Source organism: Rattus rattus, chromosome 17 (genome assembly GCF_011064425.1).
Source record: "Rattus rattus isolate New Zealand chromosome 17, Rrattus_CSIRO_v1, whole genome shotgun sequence".
NCBI lineage: Eukaryota > Metazoa > Chordata > Mammalia > Rodentia > Muridae > Rattus > Rattus rattus.
Window position 1 is genome coordinate 40,248,119 of NC_046170.1, and position 22,053 is coordinate 40,270,171.

The 22,053-nt window shown below is 52.1% G+C and overlaps 1 protein-coding gene across 1 annotated transcript in view; it reads right to left on the minus strand.

Moving 5' to 3' along the window:
- Window positions 1-1,374: 1,374 nt before the first annotated feature.
- The window catches only part of C17H16orf74 (chromosome 17 C16orf74 homolog), a 26,526-nt gene continuing 5,847 nt past the window's right edge, over window positions 1,375-22,053 (minus strand). The window contains exons 2-4 of the mRNA XM_032887430.1: window positions 21,930-21,975; window positions 3,967-4,110; window positions 1,375-1,820 (exon numbers count right to left, since the gene is read on the minus strand). Of these exons, the coding sequence (XP_032743321.1) occupies window positions 1,762-1,820; window positions 3,967-4,110; window positions 21,930-21,975 (249 nt within the window). The 3' untranslated portion in view covers window positions 1,375-1,761. The remainder of the gene's footprint in view (window positions 1,821-3,966; window positions 4,111-21,929; window positions 21,976-22,053) is intronic.

Sequence of the window (22,053 nt, forward strand, 5' to 3'; positions counted from 1 at the left end):
GTATGCATGTGTGTATGTGTGTTTATATGTGTGCGGTGTATTTGCATGTGTGTGCATGTATGTGTGTTTGCATGTGCATACATGTGTTTTTGCAAGTGTGTATGCATGTGTGTCCATGTATGTGTGTTCGCATGTGTGTGGTATATTTGCATATGTGTGTTTACATGTGTGTGCATGTGTGTGTATGTGTGCACACTACTGTCAGTTCTTTCCTTCCACTATGTGAATCCTGGAAATCTAACCTTGGTCTCCTGCCTGGGTGGCTGAGCATCCCACTGTTTAAACAATTTTAACTCAGGCCATTTGCTGGAGCTTAAATATTCAACATGGGGGCCGGGGAGGCATGATGCGGCCACAGTCGTTACACTGAGTGCCTATGACTACACACCTGAGGGAAGTTGCACTCGGGTTGGGTTACACAAACACCCTCTCATAAGGCCTAGGAAGCCCAGCCACCTCGTTGACATGCACTAGGCACACCCCTCCCCCTCCGAGCAATGCCCCAAACAACCTCAGACCTCGCCTACACCAGGCTACACCTACACCTTTCTCTGAACAGTGGGTCAGGTTTCCTTCCCATGGATGGCCACCAAATTCAGATACTTCCCATCCAGACACATTCCCAATACATCTTGGCCCGAAGGTAGGAGGGCCAATCTAGCCTGAACCACTTTGGGGTCCATGGGCAAGAAAGAAAAACTATCATCAAGTGAACTTTTAGAGAGAACCTCTGCTTGTCACTTAACACGTAATTATGCATTCATTGCATGATTAAAATCAGGTGGATTATGAGAAAGGGACATTGCATAGCAGAAAATGATTATGGCACCTAATCTGCCAAACAAAACCGACCTCTGCGGCTAAGGAGACTCAGTGGTTATGGGCAGCAGCTGCTCTTAGAGGTAGACTCAGCATCCACTTGGTGGCTCACAACTCCTGTTCTGGGGAAATCCATTGCCCTCTTCTGGCCTCTGTCGGTACTGCATGCACGAGGTACTCTGCACACTCAGGTTTACTCACATACACTGAAGTGTTAAAGAGAACAGACACCACTCTCACTATGACCCTCAGTAACCCTACCACTCAATCTGTCTCACCCCAAGAAAGGATGCCCTAAACAGTAACTGAGCCCCTCAAGTGTCTTCGCCAATATGGCTGCCGATAAGTCCTTATGGAACTTTCTGCTCTGTCCCTTGTTATTTAAATAACAATTCCCATCTGCTTCCCAATCTCTGTGGGCTTTTTATTTCCATTCCTGGAGAGAGAAGGCCAAGAGCATGGCCATACTGGGCTCCTAACCTTGTCACTCCTGCCTCTGACCCTGGCGAGGAAGGCACCTCCCACCCCCAAACCCCAAAAATCAGGACCCACAAGTCACAAAGGAGTTTTATTTATAAATCTCGCTCAGGACGTAGGTTCCATACCTGTAAAACAACTTGTAAAAAACAGAAGCCCTGCTCTGGCGAGAAGTCCTTGTGCTCTGTGGCCTCAAGGGCCAAGGTCCATGGTCATGGTGACCGTAGGGCGGGATGGTTCTCCTCTTCACCAAGCCGGGGTCTGGGTTGGTGTGGACATGGAGGCCACAGATGTCTGCTCCACTGGGGTCAGCGACCTGCTGTGCTCTTCTGGCCATCCCTGTCTTAGTCCAGGGCCCATTTGGCTGTCCCCATCCAGCTGCTCAGAGAGCCATGCCCCCAACACCTGGGACTAGGGGCAGCGGGGCTGGTGGCTGCCACACAGGTCTCACCACAAGGTAACTTCTCAGACTTCGGGCTCAAGTTCTTCATCATCTTGATAAGACACCAACTCATCCATCCAGACTAGGAGAAAGAGAGGGGCAGCATGAGGGAGGGGGCTCTCCTCGGTCAACTTCCTCCTAGGCCTAACGTCCTCACCTCAGGCCACCACCCCAGCCTCCCATAGCCAAGTCTCAGAGTCACAGAGGCTGAAAGGGATCCCCAGTGCCTCAGGTCCCCCAACACCTGGCACCCCTCTGGGGACAGGGAGAGGTATCATTGTCGGGGTGCTTTCTCAGGACTCCTGGAGATTGGGACAAGTGTTCCCAGTTCTCGGGGCCCTGGTTGAGTCTATTGCTCTTCCCAGTCTTAACCCCCAGGGGTAGCTTCAACAGCACCGCCATGTGCAGGGGCCGAGGTCCTTGTGAGACCTCTGTCTCTCTCTTCTTGTCTTCCCTGCACAGAAGATGACATCTGAGGTCCAGGGACACTCACGGCAGCTCCTCTGAGGAGCAGGTGAAATTCAGGCTCAGGAATTTCGGAAGCATGGTGGAGCCAAAAAAGTGTGAGTTTCGAGCGACTGTGTGGGCCACCCTTCTCGAACCACCCACCCCACAGTCGTCCAGGCTTAGAAGGGACTTCTCCCAGGGTTCAGGAGCCTCCTAAGCACTTAGCTTCGGGCTGAAATATCATCCCACAATTCTGTGGGGGTAAATAATGACCTTGGGAACTTTACAGGGGTACCGAGGCCTGGAGAGATAAACCCTTGTGACTAAGCGGAGGGCTGGGTCTCTGATGTCTTATATGTCGGTCTAGACAGTGGCTATGGAGCTAAGAAGCAACGGGCTGGGAGCCTGGCTCCTCTCTCACCCTGCTGTACCCCCCTCAGGTGAGTCCTTTTCTTTCCCTGGATCCCCTCCTTCCCATTTCTCTAAAGCAAAGCTACAAATAATACCTCCAGCTCAGGGCACTAGAATGAGAGCTAACTGAGGTGTGTATCCATTGGGCAGCCTGGTGAGGGGTTCTGGGAAGGGCCGCAAAGGATGATGGTTTGGCCGAGGCTTGTGCCGGGGATGGGGGGTTGTGTGCTAGAAGCTTGGCCCTCCATATGGTGATGCTGAGAGACGCCTGTTTCTTTCCCAGGGCAGCCTGATGGGCTGACGAGGTACCCGGTGTGGCTGCCCCTCTGCAGGGATCCAGGGTGGTCTTCTGGGATCTGAGCTGCTTCTCTCTTAAGACTTAAAACAAGCCAGGGCGGCCTACCCTCCTGCTGATCCCTACCTCTCCCTACAACCTATTATTCCTTTGGGGCCTGCTTCCCCAGGATACAACCCACCCCAAAGGGACTCGGTGACGGCTCTCCATCATTGTTCACCAGCCTCTGTGAGCCTCTGTGAGCCTCAGTTTGCCCATCTGTAGCCAAGGATCTATACTAAATATGCTCCCCAGCAGCTGTGAGAAAAACCACCCATTTCCTCAGTAGAGGCTGCCAGCCACGACTAACCCAGCACTTCCTACTTTTCTTTGGTGTTGGGAATAAATACAGCCCAGGGCCTTGAGCGCTCCAGCACTGAGCAGGACATAACCCCTTTTCCAAGATTTATTCTGAGACAGGGTCTGGCTACGTTGCTTCCATCGGAGTTCAGGCAGCCTTGAACTTGTGGCTCTCCTGCATGAGCTTCCCCAGTAGCTGAGATTGGGGACTTGGTCCCACTAGGCCTGGCTCAATGCACATCTGTCCAGTGCACGAGAGAGCGGTCTCCCTTACCAGCTCAGTGGGCCTCAGGAAGAGATAGACAAGATGCCAGTCTGCACCCTACCCTGTCATGCTGTCTGTCTTCCCTCACCTTTGGAAGAGCCAAGGACAGCCACAGCCTGACATACTTCTGCTTCTAATCTACCCTGTGGTCCAAGCAGCTGCAGCCAACACTACGGTGGTCTCTGCTGTTGGCAGGGAAGGAGCAACTTTCAGTTCCATGGAGAGGCTAAGACGTGGTGACATGGGGGCCAGCCCAGACTACTTCATCCTCCTCCCAGCTGCCAGCAAGGACTGCCCAGACAATTGCTCAACGGGCCACATCTTGCCAGTGCTGGCATCGTGGTAAGGGGGCCCAGAGCAGAATGGCCACAGAGTTGACCTACGTTAACAAGCTCAGGGGGAGATGGGGACCAGCTCGGGCTGTGACACAGGAGTCCCGGGAGCAGCTCTGGCATAGTGGTGTTGGCTCACCTTGGCTGTTGGAATCCCGGGAAAGCCCCATGCCCGTCGGGGTTGGGGGTGTAATGATGATGTTGGGCACGCTCAGGTGTTTGTCGTTCAGCACGGGGGCCTCGTCATGGTTGTTGCTGCTGCTGCTGACACACATCTTAAAGCCTGTGGGAGACAGGACATGACAGAGGGAGCATCAGACCCCACCCCTAGTAGCGCCTGCCGAAGTCACTCAGTCTCTGCCTCACCCTGAGAGTGCCCAGGCTCCACCAAGGGACACTGCCATTCCTTCTGCACAGATGGGGAGACTCAGGAGGCTCAGGAAAGGAAGGGAAGGGGCTGGAGAGATGGTTCAGTGGTTAAGAACGCTGACTGGGGGCTGGGGATTTAGCTCAGTGGTAGAGCACTTGCCTAGCAAGCACAAGGCCCTGGGTTCGGTCCCCAGCTCCAAAAGAAAAAAAGAAGAAAAAATAAAAAGAACGCTGACTGTTCTTCCAGAGGTCCTGAGTTCAAATTCCAGCAACACATGGTGGCTCACAACCGTTTGTCATGAGATATGATACCCTCTTCTGGTGTGTCTAAAGACAGCTACAGTGTACTCCCATATAATAAATAAATAAATCTTAAAAAAAAAAGGGGGGGGGAGGTATTCCCAACCTTGAGACGCTCCATAAGGGCACTGAGCTCTGTCTGTGCCCAGAGGTATGCATGGGAGTGACCGCCCCTGATGGGCATCTCCTCTGAGTGTTTCATAGAAGTTTCCATGTTGGATGTTCTTTAGTCTGGGAATGTCCCTTGGCGATTTAACTGTGAGCCTGTCCTTCGACAGCTGAGCCATCCCTCCAGCCCCTGGGAATATCCTTTGTACGAGGGCTCTTTAGGGAAAGTTCCGGTCCTTTTGTGCACATGCGTGAGACAAGGCCTTGCTCCATGACGCAGGCTGCCCCATTTCAGATGTTCAGGTTGCCTATGGCACCAAGTCAGCTTAGACAAGGCTGCACATCCCTAATTCAGTCCGGCTGTTTTCCCTGTGCCGAGCTACAGGTCTCAGGTGAGTTGTCACAATCCTCTGTGGTGGTTTGAATGAAAATGGCTCCCACGGGTTGGTATACTTGACTCCTAGGTCCCGGTGGGTGAAACTGCTTGGGAAGGATTAGGAGGCGTGGCCTCATTTGGAGGAGGTGTGTCACTGGCTGGGCTTTGAGCTTTCAAAAGCCCTGTCTCTTCCTCCCGCTTATGGATCAGATGCAAGCCCTCAGCTACTGCTTCAGCCCTCGCCAGGCCTGCCTGCTGCCACTCTCCCACCGTGATGGTCATGGACTCTAAACCCCCGGAACTGTGAGCCCCCAAATTAAATGCTTTCTTTTATAAATAAGCTGCCTTGGTCACAGTGTTCTGTCACAGCAATAGAAAAGGAACTAAGACACTGCTGTTCTTCGCCCTGCCTCCCTCCCTCCCTGTCAGCACCCTCTAGCGGTCACCGGCGTCCACTGGCACCCACTGGCAGCCAGAGTGTCACCCTTCCTTACCTCTCACACCTTTAGGCCCCAGCCTGCTGGTCCATCCTCCCCCTCCTGTGTCTGCTCCTTCTCTATGCTTCTCCAATTCCTTTCAGTTTCCTGGCTCCCCGATCTCTTCTCCCTAACACAGTAGCTAAGCGTATGAGCCTGATTGCACCAAGAATCCCTTGACATCACATCCTGAGGACAGGTATGAGCAGCCTTCCCCAAGGTCTGGGCCCTGGGACACCTGGTCTTCTGCTATGCTCCAGGAAGGGACTTTGTAATCAAATGAGTTTGGGAACTGGGGGGGGGGGGGATTCAGGGGAGAGGGGAATCCAGAGGAGGGGGGACTCAATGAGGGGAGAGGACTCAGGAAAGAATGGAATGGGCAGAAGTGACAGTCCTTGTCCTCCCATGGGCCACTGGCTGTGTGGGAGGTCAGACACTCTCCTAGGAGGACACCAAGTACTCCAGGGTCTGGAGGCCATGTTTGCTACAGCATGGGCTTGCGGGGTAAACCTTGATCCCAGAACTTGAAGGCTAGGGCAGGAGACTCAGGAATCCAAGACCAACCAAGAGATACGGTAAGACTGTAAGAGATACGGTAAGCTAAGCTGAGCAGTGGTTGCACCGGCATTTAATCCCGGCACTCGGGAGGCAGAGGCAGGCGGATGCCTATACGTTCAAGGCCAGCCTGGTCTACAAAGTGAGTTCCATGTCAGCCAGGGCTACATAGTAAGATTCTATCTTGAAAACAGCAACAACGAAAAAGAAACATACATGTACACACTCACACACATACCCACATACATACACGCTCAATTATTTTTAAAGAATTATTTGTTAATTTATTTTATGTATGTGAGTACACTGTAGCTATCTTTATGACACCAGAAGAAGCCATCGGATCTCATTGCAGATGGTTGAGAGCCACCATGTGGTTGCTGGGATTTGAACTCAGGACCTCAGAGAGCAGCCAGTGCTCCTAACCACTGAGCCATCTCGCCAGCCCAACCACTCAATTATTTTAGCCCTGTCCCAGAAACACAAACAACTGTTGCTGGAGGCTCTGACCCAGCAGGCCAGGGCCAGGAGCACAGAGCAGGATGGCCGCAGGCAATCAGCCTTGTCTGGCTTCTGTCTCCCAGCACAGTGGCTGAGACACCCTGGGCCTCAACAGTGTCCTGGTCCCCAGAGAAGACATCATCAGTCTCCACATCAATCAATGCCTTCAGCCTGCAGTGAGCAAGGACAACAGGACGTACGAGTCTGTAAACATGGCACCCATGATAAGACCACGCCCAAGTGTCCTGTGGGTACCGGTTGGTCACCTCAGCATTAAGTGGACAGGACATGATCAGCCAAGAGTCACCTTGACCGTGGCTGATGAATCGTACCCCTAAATGGTACTTTTGATTAAAACCCTGAACTATCTTTTTTGTTTTGGTTTGAGACAGGGTCTCACTACATATCCCTGGATTCCCAAGCTTTCAATCCTCCTGCCTCAGCCCCATCTGTGCTGGGATTTATAGGTAGGAGCCACCACAACATCTTTATGGACAAATCTTGGGATGACACAATCCAACCCACAATAGCAGAGGACACTGAGTATCATGTGTCAGCACCACGTGTTCATACCGTGTGCACATTGTCACATGGTCCCATGGCAGTGACGGAGATGCTGGGCTGGAGAGATAGCTCAGGGGTTAAGGGGCACGGACTGATCTTTCAGAGAGGACCTGGGTTCACTTCCCAGCCCCTACATGGCAGCTCACAACTGTCTATAACTCCAGGATCCAACACCCTCACACAGATATACACGCAAGGAGAAAACACCAATGCACATACAGGCACAAGTATGCACGAACACACAGACACACAGACGCACATGCACACACACACAACATTGTTGTTGTTGTTGGCAGTACATGCCTTTAATCCAGCACTTGGGAGGTAGAGGTAGGTGGCTCTCTGTGAGTTCAAGGCTAGCCTGGTCTACATAGTGAGTTCCAGAACAGCCAGGGCTACACAGAGAAACCCTGTCTCAAAAAGAGCGTAAGAGATACTGCTCACCCAACCATGACTGAACTCCGCTCCCTAATTCTAGAGCCCCTTTCACCCCTCCCTCCACCGACTCTGACACCACAGTGAAGGGTCACACTTCCCCCAGCAGGACTTACATCCTAACAGGGTGTGGCTTGAGGACAGAGCCCGGAGTTTAACTGACAGTATCTGGGGCTCAGGGAGCCCAGGAGAAAGGCTAGAGGCAGGGGTGAGGGAGGAGGAGGAAAAGGCAAGGAGGAAGGAGGGGAGGGGGAGGAAGGGCAGGGGAGAAGAGGGGTTTAAGTAGGGAATAGGGAGGGAGACTAGGAGGAGAGATGAGCAGGAAGGAAGGGAGAGGGGAGGGCAGGTCCCTGGCCCCTCAGCCCCAGCGCACAGCCTCAGGCCTCTGGGCAGAAGCAGAGCTCTCAGGAGGATTAGGCAATGGTAAAGATTAAAAAACAAATGCCAGCCACCCTGGGGGCCTGAGCTGTCATCTGTCAATTTTCTGCTGGCCTCAGGCTATTGGAAGCTTGTTTCCAGGGGACAAGTGAAGGAGGGCACAGGCCAGGGACCCGTGTTTCTAGGGGAGAAGTGAAGCAGGGCATAGTCCAGAGACCCATGTTTCCAGGAGGACAATTGAGGCAGGGCACAGGCCAGGGACCCAGGCTTGGGGTAGGCCTGAAGCCTATGCAGGAGGCCTTCTAGGGCTGTGCCAAAGGCTGGGGTCTTTCTTTTCTGGCCGTGAGTTTTCTTTACTGTAGTACCTCAGTCTCTATGGTAGATTAACCAGACTCCCCAGATCCAGGCTAAGCTGCCTTCAGAGCAGCTGAGCTCCAACACGGTCACAGCCTGGCAAGGAGGGGCTGAGAGCTAAACTCTGCCCTCTGCTGGCTGACTGTGGCTATGACAACCCCAGAGCCGCCGGTGGGAATTCTCTGAGAGCTTTCTTCTGACGTTGAGCCAGGGCTTCCCATTGCCAAGGCTGGCCTCAATCTCCTACCCGCAACTCCCACCATACTACTACACACAGCTCTCTTCCTCCTGCTCTTTTGGGCTTTCACCCTGGGAGATTTAACAGTTACCTGGGAGTCTCCACTTTCCAGAGTCTCCCTTTCCCTGACAGGGGCTGTCTGTAAAGCTTCCTGGAGATGAAAACAGCCAGGGTTGGGAACTCCTGAACTAGGGTGACACTGGCAAGGGCCTGGAGGACACAAAGCTGGTTTCCGTCTTCCCAGCAAGCTGGCCAGGACCCTGTTGCAGCTTTCCCAGATAAGGTAAGCAGACCCTGTTCTAATACTTCCTCCTTCGGACCCCATTTCTCATTGGCTCTAAAGCTCAGGGCCAAGTAAACTCACTCCCATGATCCCACATCTAGCCTCCACCTAGGACACCCCAAGATCCTAGGTGCAGGCAAGGTTCCCTCTCAGCATTCCCTGGGTCTCCCCTCAAAAGTTCTGTCCCTGAGCAGGCATTACAGCTCACGGGTTCCCTCTAGTGGCGCTTTGTCAAACAGCACTCTGGCTCTATCCGGAGCCGGCCCACTGTCTACCTCCGACAAAGCAACTTTCACACACAGAAAGCTCCAACCTGCTGAGGCTAGAACAGCGCGAGTTGGTTGGAAAGCTGGGTATCAATCTACCTAGGGGGTGGCCTCAACTGCTTCATCCTCTGTTTCCTCTCCCGCTGGGGATACAAAGTGACCCTACAGAGGGGCTAGACCAGCAGTTCTCAACTTGTGCAACCCCCATAACAACAACCCTTTCACGAGGGTTGGGAGGGGGGTCGCCTAAGATTGTTGGAAAACACATATATTTACATTACAATTCGTAGCAGTAGCAAAATTATAGTTATGAAGTAGCAACGAAATGGTTGCCGCTTGGTTGATGGTTGAGGGGCGGGGGTCACCGCAACGTGATTAAACCGGATTAAAGAGCTGCAGCCTTAGGGAGGTTGAGTAACCACTGGGTTGCACTGTCTGCCGTTAGCTCTAGCTCAGGTCACTAGGGCGAGTGCCTTCTAATGCACCTTCCGGGAATACCAGCTGAACCCAGGGCCTTGCGCTAAAGCTTAAGTAGCCCCACCCCCACCCCCAGCTGAGGACTGAACCCAGAGCCTTTCGCTTTCTAGGCAAGCGCTCTACCACTGAGCTAAATCCCCAATCACAGTCAGTGCTCTTAACCACTGAGCCATCTCCCCAGCCCCTACCTTCCTCTCTCTTGCTGGATGGCCCTGGTCTTGGGAACGAAGCCTGTCTTGGCCAGGGCTGCCCGCTTGTTGCATCAGGCTTCAGTGACCCACTTCTGGGTAAAGGAACCACCCCAGCCTTGGCCCTGGAGGAGCTCTGGCTCCAACAACAGGCATTTATTGTGCACCCATTGTGTACCAGGCAGTGCACCAGGCGCTGGGCACAGAACTAAGATCAAAATGATTCCACAGATGTTTCCAAGCCTGCCTCCTGAGCCTCCCCTGCCTCCTGCTCCAGGTCCCAGAGACGGAAACAGAGTGAGACAAGTTTTCTTTTTTCCCCACCCTGATCAGAGGTAGCTAGCCAATATTCCACAAACCTCCCCCAACCTCGAGCCTGTTTTTCCCAATCCTGGACGTTCCCCAAGCTCTATCACATGCTTCCCCTTTGTACCAGTTGGGCAAGCATCTCAGGCCCTGCCTCCATCAGAGTGAAAGCAGTGAGCTTCTGTCCTGGGTGTGCTCACTTTACACCCTTGGCAAAAACAACTGCAGGACGAGGGTAGGGGGCCGGTTCTTATTCATCCATTTCTTTGAGGGGCTCTAAGATCACTCTTCCCAACAAGGGAACCACAAAGATTACAGAGTCTGCTTGGAGAGGACAAACCCCATTTGAACACTTCGCTAGGAGGGCCACCACGCCGAGAGACACTGCTGTCCCGTGGGTTTGATGTTGGCTCCTGGGGACACAGGCATGAGTCTGACTTGGTCACAAGAGGGACAAGGAAAAACAACAGACTATAGGTGGCTTGAGGGGAGATGGGAGCTGTCTGGAGTGGGGCAAACAAAGCAACAGAAAGGATAGAGAGGGGCTCTAGGGCAGCCACTGCCTTAGCAAAGGGCCTGGGGCAGGAACGAGGAGCTGGGCAGGCAGAGAATGCTAAGAATCTCTCACAACATCTAGCCGTTCATTTTCCTTCACTGTCTGTTTATAATTCCAACCACCGGGAGAGCCTAGCGTTACTACAGATGTGGCGACGACTCTGATGGCTCTGGTAGTTTTTACCACTTTCCAGCGGCCTGGGTCCCACAGAGATGGTTTCAGATCTCTTTTCAATTAAGGGAAAAGCTCCTGCTTGCGTCAGGGACCTGCTGCTGGAGCTTGCACTAGGAGGAGCCTGGGAGGAGGCTGCCAGAGGGTTCAGGCTAAGGGCTGACCTCCTGCTTGCGTGCCTGTACATTCTTACATCCAGCAACCAGTCCCTGCCACCCTACAGGGCCCTCAGGGAGGGCTGCCGGTTCTCGGCTACGGTGAGAGAGCTCACAGGGTCCAACCCCAGCCTCATCACTGAGCAGCTCTGGTTTTTTTCTCCTGGTCTTCAGCCTCTCAACCCTAAACTGGACACAGGAGGGTGACCGTAGGGCTTTGTCACGGGAAACAAGCAGAGCTGGACCCATGGGACATGTCTGATGTCTCTGGGTCAACAGTGAGCACTTGCCATCCCTGCACCTGAGAGAGTGAGGCAGGAGGATGGTCCTGCCTCATTTCATGTGCTTATTTCTTGAGATAAGGCCTCGTTCTGCTGTTCAGGCCTTGAGTTCTCGATCCTCCTGCCTCAGCCTCCTTCCTGCTGACAGTGTGTGCGTGTCACCACATCCCACACTGTGGGGCTTGTTTCTCTGACGTCTGGGACATTCTGATTGTGGGATACACATGCACATGCATGCACGCATGCACACGGGCGCACGCACACACACACACACACCAACCTCAGTTGAGAATCACAGGTGTAATCTATATAATTCCTGCATTTGGGAGGCTGAGGCAAGAGGTTGGCTATTCGGGGCTGGGATTTAGCTCAGTGGTAGGCGCCACCTAGGAAGCGAAGGCCCTGGGTTCGGGTCCCCAGCTCAAAAAAAAGAACCAAAAAAAAAAAAAAAAAAAAAAAAAGAGGTTGGCTATTCAATTTTAGGCTATCCTAGGCTACGCCGAAGTAATTTCCACACTAGCCTGGGCTATAACTATGCTTCAAGAAAATTGTGTGCACATGTGTGGGGTGTGTGTGTGTGTGTGTGGTGTGTGTGTGTGGTGTGTGTGGTGTGTGTGGTGTGTGTGTGTGTGTGTGTGTGTGTGTGTGTGTGTGTGGTGTGTGGTGTGTGTGTGTGTGTGTGTGTGTGTGTGTGTGTGTGTGTGTGTGTGTGTGTGTGTGTGTGCGTGTGTGCGTGTGCGACGTCTCATTGTTCTGTTTCCCGGCCCAGAATGTGTCCCTGGCCTGGAGCAGGTACCTGATAGCTGTTGGCTTCCTGTCTTTGCCATAGCTCATCACATACTTCGGAGGCTGGAGCCACATAAGCGGCTGCAGCACCCCTGACAGACACCAGGGGGCCCATTGCCACGGAGTACCCGCCACTTGCTGTGTGTTTTGAGGAAGTTTCCTGCTCTCTGAGAAGGAAACAAGACTCAGAACACTCAGAAGCTGAGGGCAGGGGACTGTGAGTTGGAGGCCTTCGTGGACCTCCTCTCACCTCACAAATAAATAATTTAGGGGTTGGGGATTTAGCTCAGTGGTAGGCGCTTGCCTGCAAGCACAAGGCCCTGGGTTCAGTCCCCAGCTCCGAAAAAAAAAAAAAAAAAAAAAAAAAAAAACCACAAATAAATAATTTAAAAAAGAAAAAAAAATGCAGAGTTCCTCCTAAGAAGGCATTGTCACCATCACATTGGTCAAATGAGAAAGACAGGGATCTATCAATATGTCTATCTGCCATGTGGTGTATGGGGTGTGGGGGGCACCAGGTTCATTTGCCAGGGGCCACTTGACAAGGCTCTGAAGCTATCAAGGATGAAGGCTCAAGTCACATTACATACATGCACCAAACTGTCACAGAATACAGAGAACATTCTTGTTTCTCTGTGCGGTTCCCACTGGTCTCAAACTACCCCTGCACAGCTAGCCTGGCTCTGCCTCCTCTGAGTGCTGGCATTAAGGGCTGTGCCACCACGCCTGGCCAAAAGTATTCTTTTAAAGGAAGGAGTGAAGGGAGCGGGCTTGGGAGGGGCAGGCTGGCCAGCCTCCCGACCCTGCTTGTGTCTGGACAGATAAACCGCCAGTGTGGTGCTGACTTCTGACTTGAGTAGCTTCAAGCCGAGGGTCCTAACTAAGTAGCTCCAGCAGCGCTGGGCGTCACAGCAGTGAGGAGTGGGGGTGTCACAGGCGATTACAGAGGGCATCTGCTCCCCGATACTGAGGCAAGCGCCCTAATTCCTGAGGCCATCGGGCACTGCTGAGGCTTAGCCTAAGCACTGGTGAGAAGGGGTAAGTCCTAGAGTCAGGCAGGGAGCTGGACTTTGCCCTGGGCACGAGATGAGGCTAGATCGATTGCTTGTCACGCACTCCTGAGTTTCAAACAGGCTTTCAAGAATCACCACACTCATAGGTCAGCCTGGGCTGGACCTGTGTGGGCAGGCTCTGTACAGAAGGTTCCGGAAGGAGATCTAGATCAGTCTTCAGGTCTTTGTGCTGACCACCCTGGGTGGACTAGAACTTTTCTATATAGCCTTGAATTTCTGATCCTCCTGCTGAAAGCTGGAATTGTCAACTGACCTACATCCTTAACACCAGTCTTTTTGTAGGAATACACACACACACACACACACACACACACACACACACAAACATATAAACACATACATGTATATACATATACCCCAGGCAGGCCTTGAATTTACAGACCTGTCTCTGTCTCCTGAGTGCCGCTGGGATTAAAGGTATGAGTCACCACCCAGCCAAACACCAATACATACATAACACACATACAACCATGAAAATGCATATAAACATATACCTACCCATAAACACACATACAATGTGCATTCTGAGGAACTCTGGTCATGCTGCCAGCATTGGGAGACACATACACCCCGGTTTACCATTATTCAGAAGTCAAAAGCTTTTCGGCCTAGAGCATTGACTATTTTCTCTGTACAACGGTAGCACACTGTACTAAACCTGTAAGATCAAATCTACAGACTATACATGTATAAAATCTACGTATACATACGTGTGTAATCATACATTATTGTTTATAGTGGGGGATTAAGAATACTTGGGACCATAGGGGGTTGGGGATTTAGCTCAGCGGTAGAGCGCTTGCCTAGCAAGCGCAAGGTCCTGGGTTCGGTCCCCAGCTCCGGAAAAAAAAGAAAAAAAAGAAAAAAAAAGAATACTTGGGACCCAGCGCACGACACCAGGCCCATCTGCTGGGAAGCCGGACTGCAGCAGACCCCCCAAGACACTCGGGAAGTTCTGAGCAGGAAGTACCAACTATCTGGGGATCCCTTGAGCAAACAAAGAGGGCAAGAGAAATGGGAGGTGCTTTAATTTACCTACCCACAGTTCAGTGTGGCGCTGGTGCTGTCAGGTCTTGGGGCCTAAGTGCTGGCCTAGGGAACTCTTGCTGGCTGGTGGTCTTGAGGGATTTAATCTATAGGCCATGGTTAGGAGTAAGGCTGGGGCTGGGGCTGGGGCTGGTTCTCCCTCTTCCTTGCCTCTTCTAGAGCCTTACAGTCTGGCTTTCAGAGCTAAGAGGCTTAGCTCTGAGGGAGCCCCCTCCAAAAGTTGAGGATGGGCGTGGCCTGCCTGTCAGTCAAGCCGTGCAGAGTCAGGCTGGCCACTACCCTCTCTCCTGTTCCCTAGGACAGTGGTTCTCAGCCTTCCTAATGCCGTGACCCTGTGATACAGTTCCTCATGCTGTGGTGACCCCAAGCAGAAAATTATTCTCTTTGCCACTCCATAACTGGAATTTGGCTACTGTTATAAATTCTAATGTAAACATCTATATTTTCTGATGGTTTTAGGTGACACGCATCCCCATCCCCCCAACCCCCAAACCCCCAACCCCCCCTATCCCCACCGCCGCCACAAGGGGTCACAACCTACAGATTGAGAACTATTGCCTCCGGGTTGGGGATTTAGCTCAGTGGTTAGGCGCTTGCCTAGCAAACCAAGAAGGCCCTGGGTTGGTCCCCAGCTCAAAAAAAAAAAAAAAAAAAAAAAGAAAAGAAAAGAAAAAAAAAAAAAAAGAGAGAACTATTGCCTCAGGAGCTGTGACAACGGAGACATGGCCCCTCCTCACCCTCTTCCTTCTGAGCTCCCAGGAGGTCGCAGACTGGCTGACCAACTTTGTATGGATGGCCTGGGCTCCCCTCTGTCAACTACTTGGGCTGACATTTTTCTCCTTCAGCCTGGGCAAGTGTCCTAAGGCTTGTTTAACAGACGACCATAAACTATGTGACTGAGACAGTGGGACTTTTATGTCCCACAGCTCTGGAGGCCACCGCCCTACCATGGAGGTGGTATTGGGGCCAGCAATTCTAGGGGGGCCTGGGGGCGGCTCCTTTCTGCCTCTCCTGGTTCCAAGTGGCTCCCACACCTGCAGACCCTGCGGCAGCTTCTCTTGCCCACCTTTCCCCTCTCTCTGCCACCGCACAGGGAGGCAGATGCCAATTACTGGGTTTAGAGCAGAGATAGAGCCCCTCAAATCTAGTGTGAGCTCAACAAAAGCTAACACACCCGAAAGGACCAAACTCCCTGACCTCCTGGCCTTTAATGTCTCCATTTATAAAATGACTTCCAGCTTCTGAAGGACTGGGGAGTCCCAAGCCTCAGTGGCTGGCAATGCTACCACCATGGGGTAGGGATCTGGGTGTATCTGAGCCCAGAACAGAAGCCCAGAACACACGGGATTCCAGAAGGCTGCCTGCTCTGGGGGTGGGGCCCAGACCAGGGTTGTAAACTGAGGCAGGCTTTCTTTTACCAACAACTACAGTGAGTGCCCACTCTATGCCATGGCTATGAGGGGACCCTAAGAAGAGACACATACAGCGATGTGAGCATACGGTCCAGGCTGCAGACAAAGGCGATACAAAGAGGGAGGCTGAGGAGCCATGGGGGACCCCAACATTAGGCTGGACTGACTGACACTGGAGCCACCATGGGTACGGAGGAGACTGTATCTCAAGCAGAGGGACCAGCAGGTGCAAAGACCTGGAAACAGGAGGGGTGGTGGGAAGAAGGCTGGGGGAAGGGCAGGTGTGGGAAGCAGGGGTCACTGAGGTGGGTGGGACTGTAGGAGCCAACGTGTGCCATTGAGTACTTGGGGGTGAGGCTGGTGAGAAGCGCTGAGGGAGGGGGGGCTGTCCACAGAGGACCCGAGACCCGAGTTGGTATCCTCAGCGCTCCCATCAGACGGCTCACACATTCACCTGGAGTTCTAGCCCAGGGATCTAATGCTTTCTTCTGGAACCGAACCCATACGTGCGTGCACGCCATCACGCACGCCACACACACACAATTGAAAATAAATGAGGGAGCTGGAGAGATGGTTCAGTGGTTAAGAGCACTCTCTGCTCTTCCAGAGATCCCGAGTTCAATTCCCAGCAACCACATGGTGGCTCACAACCATCTGTAATGGGATCTGATGCCCTTGCTGGTGTGTCTGAAGACAGCGACAGTGTACTCACAGACATAAAATAAGTAAATAAGAAAATAAACAAGTCTTCTAAAAAGAAATATATTGGACTGGGGATTTAGCTCAGTGGTAGACTGCTTGTCTAGCAAACGCAAGGCCCTGGGTTCGGTCCACAGCTCCAAAAAATAGAAAAAAAAAAAAAAGAAATATATTATCTTTTTTTCTTTTTTCTTTCTTTTTTTTTTTCTTTCCGGAGCTGGGGACTGAACCCAGGGCCTTGCGCTTGCTAGACAAGCGGTCTACCACTGAGCTAAATCCCCAACCCCAATCTTTTTTTTTTTTTAAAGATTTATTCATTTATTATATATAAGTACACTGTAGCTGTCTTCAGATACACCAGAAGAGGGCATGGGATCTTTTTACAGATGGTTGTGAGCCACCATGTGGTTGCTGGGAATTGAACTCAGGACCTCTGGAAGAGTAGTCGGGTGCTCTTAGCCGCTGAGCCATCTCTCCAGCCCAACCCCAATCTTTTAAAGGAATATTTAACTGTCTCTGTCATGCAATCAGTTAGTGAGTGAGTTAGGCTATTAACCGGAAGGTTGGCAGTTCGAGCCCACCCAAGGACAACAACCCTTAGGTTTTTCACAGCTCTCCCAATAAACAATCACTTGTGGTAGAGTTGGGAACTGAAAAATTCACATCCCTACTCAAAAACTCCCAAACCCATGAGAACCCCAAATGTATGTACACGTCTCATCTTGCCTGTCACCGGTTGTTTACGGCCTGGCCTTGGGCGAGAGAATATTTATATACTGTATGAGTGTTTTGCCTGTGTGTACATCTGTGCTGACAGAGGTTAGAAAAGGTTGGACCCCTGGAACTGGAGCTATGGACAATTGTGAGCCACCTCGTAAGTACTGGGAATCAAAACCAGTTGAACAGGTTTTTTTTTTTTTTTGGACCTGGGGACAACCCAGGGCCTTGTGCTCATAGGCGAAAGCACTCTACTGCTGAGCTAAATCCCCAACCCCTGAACAGGTTGTTAAAACAAGTACTCTTGGGGTTTGGGGGATTTAGCTCAGTGGTAGAGCTTGCCTAGGAAGCAAGGCCCTGGGTTAGGTCCCAGCTCAAAAAAAAGAACCAAAAAAAAAAAAAAAAAAAAAAGACAAGTACTCTTAACCGCTGAGCCATCTTACCAGCCCAAACTTGATTAATTTGTTGGTTGGTTGGTTTTTTGATAGGGTTTCACTGCACAGCCCAGGCTAACCCCTAGCTCACCATCCTTCTCTCTCTAGAGACTACCAGCATGGCAGCTACACGTTTCTGAGGGCCCTGTCCTCTAAGGGGATGGTGCCCTCAGCAGAGCCTCTGTGTAGAACTCGGTAGAATTCTCTAGAGGATACTCAAACCACAGTGTGGCTGGGTGGAGGATGTCTCACTTTTCTCTGAGAACTCTGAGCCCAGAGATACACAAAGGATGCTGTGCAGTACGGCGTGCAGTGTGCAGTGTGCATGCTCGAGCAGAGAGCTGAGCGGGTTTGGACCCCTGAGGTAGCCTGAGCTGGGCAGCCTACCAAGAAGATTGGCTGGGAACAGCTGAGCCCCAGGGATGGAGGACCTAGGTAGGTCTGGGTTGGGTCTCTTGCCTCTGTTGTCCTATGAGTGACATCAGCAGACCCCCATCCCCCACCTCTAGGGGTGAACTGGTTCCAGGGTGAATCCAGCCTTATTGGAATGATTGAAGGTTTGATCAGTCAGCTAAGGACCTCACAGTGATAGCATCCTGGAACAGGGGTGGGGGGTGGGGTGGCTGAGCGGGACAACTGCATACTCAGAAGCAAAGAGGACAAGACAAAGGGGGAGCCATAGGGGTTGGGGATTTAGCTCAGCGGTAGAGGGCTTGCCCAGCAAGCGCAAGGCCCTGGGTTCAGTCCCCAGCTGGGGTGTGGGGAGAGCCGTAGGAGAATGGAGGCCAATGATGGGGTGACTGGAACAAAGCTTCAGGAACAGTTCAAATCCTGCCTGGGCCAAGGCTGTGTGACCCCATGGAAACTGGACTCCCTGTCTGGGCTTTACCCTCCTTGTCTTGAAGACAAATGAATGACTTAATCTATATAGAATTCACAGAAAAGAGCCTTTCCCAGGCTAAGTCAGTAAAACTTAACAATTTATTGTCATTTACCATTCTGATGGCTGGGATTTAATCCAAACAAATCATCACCACCATCATCACCACCACCTCCATCACCACCACCACCTTCACTACCACCACTATCATCATCACCAGCACCACCACCACCACCATCATCACCACCACCACCACCACCACCATCATGCCAAGATATCCAATATGACTTACCTACAAAAATAGCATAAGACACAAAGTTGGCTATACAGGGCTTGAAGCTAGCCTGGGCTACATGAGATAGTGTCTCCAGGAAACAAAAAAAAAAAAAGAGTACATAGCACTACACGGAGTCAAACCTACGGTTACACTGGAGCCAGCCACACAGAAATTGGCCATGACTAGGCCTGTGGGGACAACATTATCCTGTGTGTCCTGTGCATGTGTGTGTGCATGTATGCATGACTGGGGGGGGGAAGGGGTGGGAGAGGGGAGAGGAGAGAGGAGAGGGGAGAGGAGAGGGAGAGGGAGGGGAGGGAGGGAGGGAGAGGGAGCGAGTGCACAGGCTCCAAGGTGGTGGAGAGGGGCTGTGTTGGGCTGGTGGATCAGTCTTGGGTCTTGATACAAGCACACAGTGAGGAGTCTCAGGGTCCTCTGTCTGTCAGTCCAGGCCTCTGTGGAATTGCTTCATCACCTCCAGGGACCAAGGCTGAGTGACTCCAGGTAGGCCAAGTCTAACACGACCAAAGCCCACAATGAAAACTGCATGGGATGGGTTGCCGCCTCCAAGAGTCCTTTTCAAAGTTCCTGCCCCAGGGTCCTTGGTGCAGTATGGCTTTTAGCCTTGTGGCGGTGTGGGATGGAGGTGTGTCCTGTTGAAGAATCAGTCTACGTCCTGGGGTTGAGCTTTTCAGACATCCTGATATAACCAGACCAGTCTTCATTGACGGTGGGAAGAAAATAAAACATGTCCCATCCCACTTTTTCACTAGGGTGATGGTGTAGCCCAGACTGGCCTGGGACTCACTATGTTGCCCAGGCTGGCTTCAAACATGCAGAAATCCTCCTGCCTCAGCCTCACGACTGTTGGGATTGCATGCACATGTCTAGCTAGATTTTAAGTATCCCATAAGCTCCACCTGTCATAGTCCTGGTCCCCAGCCCATGGGGACATTTGTAAAAAGCAAGGCCAGCAGGGAGTTATGTCATTTAGGACATGCCCTCAAGTTATACTAAGATCCTGGCTACTGGTCCGACCTCCTAACTGTTATGAGATCAGCATCTCTCGTTCTTAACCCTCCTCAAACACAATCACACCTGGTTGTACCCACAGGCCCAGGGTGACCACGGATGGAAACTTTCATCTTTGTAAGTTGTTTATCTCAGGTGTTCTGTGTCAATAACACGAAGCTGACTGAAAATCCACACTGTGAAATGTCATCTAACCCAATGGCACAGAGGTACAAACCACAACTTGCTATGAACACAGTCAGACAAAAGACACCCATATGAAGTGTGAGAATCTCTTAGAAGCATGGGGTCCACGTGTACAAGGCATTAGAGTTGTTGTGTAGAGAGGCAAGATGTCGGGGCAGGGGGCAATGCCCCACAGTGGCATTCTATAACAAACTGTGCCCTCGCCAGTCATTGGGGCGAAGTTTATGCCTATTTGCATGGTTACAGAACAGTGACATCACGGACATGTTTTGCACTGGGCACATGAGAGGGGTGGACTCAGGGCCATGGTGAGCAGAGGATCCATCAACATGACAGGAAGGGTCCCACAGCCACGGTTTGTCTAAGACTCACGGCCATAGCAATAGAAGGACGCACTCAGGCTTTAATCCCCCTGCCACCAGCTGTCCCACGTTCAGCCACTTCTACACTTGGGCATTCGTCCACCAGCTCCTGTAAGCCTGGGGTCCCGGAGACACCCAGTCCTGGAGTGCAGTAAGGGCTCCTCCAACCTGGGGCCACCTTGCAAGCCTTGCCGTGCTCCTGTTGCTTGCAGTCCGGGTGGAGCTGTCAGTCAAGATGCCCCGCCCTCCCAGGCTAAGGCACAAGACCTCAGTTGGGCCAATGGGATGCTGTCTTAAATCTGCCCCGCCCCCTCACACAAAGCGCTCAGGAGATGTCCATTCACCATTCACTCCTTCCTAGACTTTTCATTTCTCTTGGGAGCAGGGGGTGGGTGCTGCGGGTGGGGGTGGGGGTGTAGCAATTCTGTCTGTCTTCCTAGAAGTTCATTTTGTTTATGGGTTTATGGGTTTGTTTGGTTTTTTTTTTTTTTTTTTTGTTTGTTTTTGTTTGTTTGGTTTGTTTTTTTTTTTTGGAGCTATGGTTTCTTCGTGTAGCCCCAGCTGACCCGGAACCTCCCTCTGTAGACCAGACTGGCTTGGAAATCATAAATCTGCCTTCCTCAGTGTCCCGGGGGCTGGGATTAGGGACGTGTGCACTGTCTGGCTCTCCTTGTTGGTGTTAACTGCAATCAATGAATGTTTCAGCCTATACCCAGAGACCTTAAGTCTCCTAAGACCTCAGAGAAAGGGCTGGAAGGTCCAGGGAGCAGAAGACCACGGGCATAATCACAAGAGCTGCACCGGGTTGAGGATTTGGCTCAGTGGTAGAGCGCTTGCCTAGCAAGCGCAAGGCCCTGGGTTCGGTCCCCAGCTCCGGAAACAAACAAACAAACAAACAAACAACAACAACAACAACAACAAAACCCTAAAAAACACAAGAGCTGCACCCCAGGGGCAGTCTGAGTGCTGGGAGCCTGGCACGTCTGAACGTCCAGTCTGCCATGCCTGCTGTGATCCCACTTTATGGACAAGGAAATGGGGTCTCCAGAGCTTTGAGTGAGTGGGGGAGCACAGGTCTGTCAGAGGGCAGAAGGCCAAGAGAAGGCTGAGGAGAGGAGCCTGGGGTGGGCTGGGAGGGGAACCTGGTGTCTGGCCAGTGGCTGAGCATGTGGGGTAGTGAGTATGTGTTTGGTAGCAGCCATTAAGAATACACAGCAGACAGTGAGGTCTAAGGCTGGTGTGGCCCTGCAGCCTGGGAGAGCTGTGGGGACAGATGGTGCCATTGCTAGGCTGGTTGATGACGAGCAGTTACGCTGTGCCTAGGGTACCAGCAGGGATGTCCAGGGCAGGTCTGGACCTTAAGGCTCAGAGGTTAGGGTGGGGACCATGCCTGTCCCACAGGACATCAGAAGGCTTTGGTTGTTGTTCATGGGGGCTATGGTGCCTTGGTTTCCTTCTGGATATCAGAACAGAGATCTGTGCCCTTCTTGAGTGAGCCTTCCCATGCAGAACTAGCCAAGCTGACCTTTTGCCTGCGTGATGACAGGCGTCCAGAGTGACCTGGAAGGCAACTCCCAGAGCTGTGCCTGCCTTCCCCTCACCAGGTCCCCCTTTATTCAGAATTTTCCTTCTGAGGAGGAAGTTGAAGCCCTGGGGTACTGAACTCCAGTGAAGGAAGGACTGGAGGAGGCCGCAGAGGCAGAACAAGCATGTATAGCATTCCTATTGTACATGTGGACTGCCTTAACAGGTGTCCCATTGAGTCCCATGAGTCTGGGTCCCCCTGTACTATCTCTCCCCCAGCCACCCCTTCTTTGCTCCCCCATGCCCCTTGGCCCCAAACCCCACACCAGGCCTTACCTTTCAGACAGGAGGGCTTCAGCCCCATGGCGTCGCCTCTGCGGGCCTGTGAAGAGAGGAGAGTACTCAGAGGGGTGGGGATGTCATTGTACCAGCCCCTGTGGCCAGGCCCCTACTTGGCCAT